General features: G+C 24.1%; 1 protein-coding gene across 3 annotated transcripts in view; it reads right to left on the reverse strand.

The window, feature by feature from the left end:
* Positions 1-205: 205 nt before the first annotated feature.
* LOC117172094 (sister chromatid cohesion protein PDS5 homolog B) overlaps positions 206-5,681 on the reverse strand; it is an 89,570-nt gene continuing 84,094 nt past the window's right edge. For all 3 annotated transcript variants that reach the window (XM_033359884.1, XM_033359869.1, XM_033359876.1), the window contains exon 16: positions 206-1,731. In XM_033359884.1, coding sequence (XP_033215775.1) covers positions 1,675-1,731 — 57 coding nt within the window. In that variant the 3' untranslated portion in view covers positions 206-1,674. The remainder of the gene's footprint in view (positions 1,732-5,681) is intronic.

The raw sequence follows: 5,681 nt of genomic DNA on the forward strand, positions 1-5,681 counted from the left end.
AAACTATGCAAACAAAAATTAATTTAATTTAGTAGAATGTAGAAGAATTTAGACAAATTCAGAGGAATTCAGAAGAATTTAAAAAATCCAGAGAATTAAGAGAAAATCAGATAAATTTCGTAGAATGAAGATTAACTAATTTAAAAAAAATGTTATTGAATTCAGTAGAACTCAAATAAATTCAAAAGAACTTGAAGAATCCAGGAAAATTCAGAGAATTTGGAAGAATGTAGAGAATTCAGACAAGGTTTCAAAGAATTCAAGTGAATTTGTAGAGATTACGAATAATTCAAGTGAATTTAAAAAGATTCCAAAGAAACAAATTAAAAAAATTCAAGTGCATTCACATAAATTCAAAATACTGTGCCGACATTTAATTGATTCTCTGCTAATTGAGAAAAATAATTTAAAATTCGTTCAAGTTTACCAAAATTGATCTACAATCCTGGTAAATTCAAAAGGATTCACATTGAATTAAAAATTATTTCGATGAATTTAATGGAATTCATTAGAATTGCAGCGAATTTAAGAATTCAGAAACAGTTCTAAACTTGAATTCAGTGATGGTTAACCCCTCAAAAAGCTGTAAGTGAATCACAAATTGTGAATTTCTCAATTAATAATATATAGCGAATTGTGTAGTAATAGAGGACGAAATTAAAATTTACGGGCAGTGCTCTATATTTATTTAAAATATACAATGTTGACCTTTTTTTAAATGGAGAACAAAAAAATACGATTAAACGATGAACAGATTTTTTTTTAAATAATGAAACTTATTCACTATAACTATTTATACCATAAAAGCCAATTGCGCAGATCTAATTCGCAATCGCGCAGTTCTATTGCGCAGTCGTGCAGACCTAAGTTGCGTAGAAAATTGCTGCGTAGCTCTCAGCTATAATGCCGTCCACTATATATTATTAATCCAGAAAAATAATTTTAAAAAATCAAAAAATTATCCTCCCAAATTGACTCGCAATTTCAAAAATAACATTTTCAATTTAAATACTTCATTCAATAATTACAATTTCCGCAAAATACTGCCCCCAGCTATGAAATTAAATTTCACAAGAGAACAGCCTATTCCGATGAAAATTAATGAAATTGGGATAGACGATCAATTTCTTCAGCCAATTGATTTCAGCCAGAGCAACCCGAAATTCAATTTAGGCGAAAAATTAATCAATTAATTAACTAATGTAATAACATCGGTCGTAAGTAAAATCTATCCTAAAAAGTTCACGCTATGAGACACTCGCCGAAGATACAAATATCTCCTTTCTGTATCAAAAAGAGAATTTTTCTCAAAGAGTGACGAAAAAAAAACATGCAGGAATCATAGCGAAGGTTCTGTTACTAACAAAAAAAAACCACAAAAAAGCAATGAAACGAAAAAAAAAAAAAGAAAAGAGAAGAAAATGAGTGGAAATTAATAAAGAACAAAAGCCGATGCGTGTCAAAGTTCAGGCAGTGTGTCATAACGTTAACGACTTATCTAAAAATACGCGATCGACTTAGGTATATTAATTGTTGTACATAACCAAAATATTCTGTGTCCTAATTTGTAAAGTGTTTTTCTAGATAGCGAGACGTTCTCTCGTTTCGTCGCACTATCTCTCCCTTTTCCCAGAACCCTTCTCTCTTTACCCTCTTAATGCAGTTCACAGGAAATTATTTATTTATCTTATCCGTGTCCCTTAATGCCCTCTTCGAAGGTGGCTCTTCCAGCTGGAAAAGAAAATTTTAATATATTTACAATTTGTGCTCTTTGAATTGATTCAAAGTCTTGCATTTTAGTTATTTTAAATTATAAAATCGTGCTTTCTTGTAATTTACAAAGACGCAGTACATCACTCTCCGTGTATCGTATATCACCCATCATATATAGTACATCACTCATCTCGCACATCATTTTTTGGTAAAATCAGGATTGCTACAAAATTCCAATTTTAAAATTCCCCAACAAACAATTTAATTTCCCTAAAAGTTTTAAATTCTTCAAAATATAAATAAAAAAAATCACAGGCCTAGGAGATTAATAATTTTTGCGCAATAAAAAGGTTTGTTTTTAACTTTTTTTCCAAAACTTTTAGTTATAACAGTCACAAATAATTTTTTTTTTTATAAATTTTTACCCAAAATAATTGAGTTTCCAACTAAAAAAGATAAGTTTAAAAATAAAAATGGGAAAAAATAAGTTTTTAGTTTCAAACATTAATTTTTAAACAAGAAAAAATGAATTTTCAACTCAATAGTTCCATTTCAATCTAAAATTTCAAAAAAAATTTCAAAAATAAGTGTGATAATTGATATTTCTAGCAAAAAATATTTTCATTTTCTATAAAAAGTAGTTGAATTAAATTAGAAAATTATAATTTTTAACAAATTTGTTGAATTCTTAATCAAAAAAGACAAATTTTTAAACCAAAAGTAGAAATTTTAAAGAAAAAGTTCAGTTTTCAACCACTAAATATGAATTTTTCACCAAAGTAATTAAATTTTTAATCAAAGAAATTAATTTTGAACCAAACAGGTGGAATTTCAATTAACGGGATTACTTTTCCACCAAAAAAGACGAACTTTGAACAAATTAGTTGAGTCCTCAGTGAAAACAGATTAATTTTCAAACCAAAAATATTAATTTTCTATGAAAATAATTGAATGGTCAAACCAAAAAAAAAAAATAAATAAATAAATTTTCAAGAACAAATTGCAGTTATATTTTCGATTAAAAGTTTTAATTTCAACTAAAAGGAAAACAAATTTTTAAACAAAACAAAACTCGATCCTCAACCATAGAAGTAAAATTTCAACAAAATTTTTTTTTAACCAAATAGTTAAGTTGTCGACCCAAGACATGATTTTTCTAAAAAAAAAAAAAAAAAAAAAAAAAAAAAAAAAAAAAACAAAAAAAAACACATTTTTTCAACAAATACATAAATTTTCAAATAAAAAAGATAAATTATCAAACAAAAATAGAAATATTAAATTTTTAGTCATAAAAATAAGAATTAAAATAAATTAATTTACAACAAAATAGTTCAATTTTTAACCAAAAAATATAAGCCAAATTTTGACTAAAAAAAATTATAAATTTGAAACCAAACAGTTGAATTTTTTTATCAAAGGATACAAATTTTCAACAAAAAAGATAAATTTTTAATCAGAGAAATTAATTTTTAATGAAAAAGATGAAATTTCAACTGAAAATATTACTTTCCTACCAAAAGACGAATTTTCAATAAATTAGTTGAATCCTGAATCAAAACAGACTAATTTTTAAACCAAAATATGAATTTTCTACCAATTGTATTTTCCGTTAAGAAATTAATTTACAAGTAAAAAAAACAAATTAAAAAAAAGTTTGATTTTTAACCAAAGAAATAAATTTTCAACCAAAAATAGAATACTTAAATTTTCAAAAGGAAAAATAAATTTTCAACAAAAAAAACATTAATTTTAAACAAAATAATTAAATTTTGAGTACAAAAATTAACTTTAAACCAAATAAAATTAATTTTCAATGAAATAGTTAAGTTTTTAACTAACCGGATGAATTTTCATTTAAAAAGATTAAATTTCTTTAAAAAAAGATCAATTTTCCACAAAAAATGGAATAGTTAACATATCAATTAAGGAAATTAATTTTATTTACTAAAATCATCCATCTCTAATGAAAAAAAGGAGTTTTTAACAAAATAGTAGAATTTTCAACTCAAAAGATTATCTTTTTAACAAAAGAGACCAATTTTCAACAAAATACATGAATTTCAACTAAAAAAGATCAATATTCAAACAAAAAAATTACTTTTCAACAAATTAGTTGAATTTTCACCTAAAACTGATAAATTTTAAACTTAAATAAAATAGTACATTTATCAGCAAAAAAAGGAACTAAATAAAACAATTTTCCAACAAAATATTTCAAATTTCAAACAAAGAGATGCATTTTCAACGAATAAGATTAAATTTTTATCAAAAAAAAAAAAATTTTCAATAATAATTGGAATATTTAAATTTACAGTTAAAAAAATTAATTTTCTATAAACTAAAAGAATTTCTAACAACCAAAAATGCATTTTCAAACAAAAAGATAAATTTTAAACCAAGAAGATTATTTTAAACAAAATACATAAATTTTTTACCAAAGAAATGAATTTAAAAAAATAATTAAATAAATTAGTCACCAAGAAGATTAATATTCTACTACAAAAGACAATTTTTCAACCAATTAGTTGATTTTTCAGTTCGCGAAGATAAATTTGCAACCAAACATGGAATAATTAAGAACCAAGCAAATTAAATTAAATAAAAAGAAAGTTGCTCCACTTTTAACTAAGTTGTTAAATTTTCAGTAAAAAAATATGAATTACCAAAAAAAAAGTAATAATTGATATTGCAAGCAAACAAGAGTTTTAAAAAAAATTAATTTTCAATTTAAAAAAATAAACTTTTAAGCAAAAAGATCAAATTTAAATCAAGGAAATCAATTTTAAACCCAGGAAATGAATTATTAACTAAAATAATGAAGCCTCAACAGAGAAGAAAAATAAAATTTTTTACCAAAAAAACACGAATTTTCAAAAAAATTAATTAATTTCGAACTAAAAATGATAAATTTTCAAGCAAAAATGGAACAGTTATATTTTCAGTTACAGAAATAAAGTGCCAACAAAATATTTGAATTTTCACCTAAAACAAATCAATTTTTAACTTAGAATAGTACAAATTGCAGCCAAAATAATGCAACTAAATAAAATAAATTTCCAACGAAATAATATATTAAATTTTTATCAAAAAAAAAAAAAGATCAATTTCCGACAAAAAATGGAATAGTTAAATTTTCAGTTTCTTTAAAAACAAAATTGTTGAATCTTCAACAAAATAATATTTTCAAAATCTTCAGAATTTCTCTGACTTACCCCGACTAGTTTTAAATTCCCTCTCTTTCTAGAATGCCCTGACCTGTAGCAACCCTGTAAAATGCAATAAACTAATTTCCAAAAAGACATTTTTATAAACTTCAATTTTATTGCTTTTGAAATTATTCAGGCATGAATTGAGAGAGCCAAATTAGAAAAAAAATATCTAGCTTCAAACGAATATGTGAATATGATAAAATTTATATTATTTATATTATTCTTAGGGCCTTGTACTTCCTCTACTTATGGGACGACTGAAAAATCCCGAAAAATAAAAATCCCGACACAGTAAAATTCCCGAATAATCAAATTTGCGAATAATAAAATTGCCGAAAAATAAAAATACCGATTTGGAAAATTCCCAAATAATAAAATACACGAATAATAAAATTACCGAGAAATAAAAATACCGAATTGGAAAATTCCCAAATAATCAAATTCTCGAATAATAAAAATTCAGAATTGGAATATTCCCGTATAATAAAATTTACGACAGTTTGTAATATTACCGAATTGGAAAATTCCCGAATATTAAAGTTTCCGACTGTTTATAATATTACCGAATTGGAAAATTTCCGAATAATAAAATTCCCGACAGAAAATTGACGATTTATAAAATTTCCGAATTGGAAATTTCCCGAATTGTAAAATTCTCGAATTTTAACAATTAGAAGTTTTTATAAATATATTTTATTGATTACAAATACAACAATAAGATATTAGTTTCAAAAATTATTTTTAACATTTAAAATTTCC

This window comes from Belonocnema kinseyi, chromosome 1, assembly GCF_010883055.1.
Source record: "Belonocnema kinseyi isolate 2016_QV_RU_SX_M_011 chromosome 1, B_treatae_v1, whole genome shotgun sequence".
Taxonomy (NCBI): domain Eukaryota; kingdom Metazoa; phylum Arthropoda; class Insecta; order Hymenoptera; family Cynipidae; genus Belonocnema; species Belonocnema kinseyi.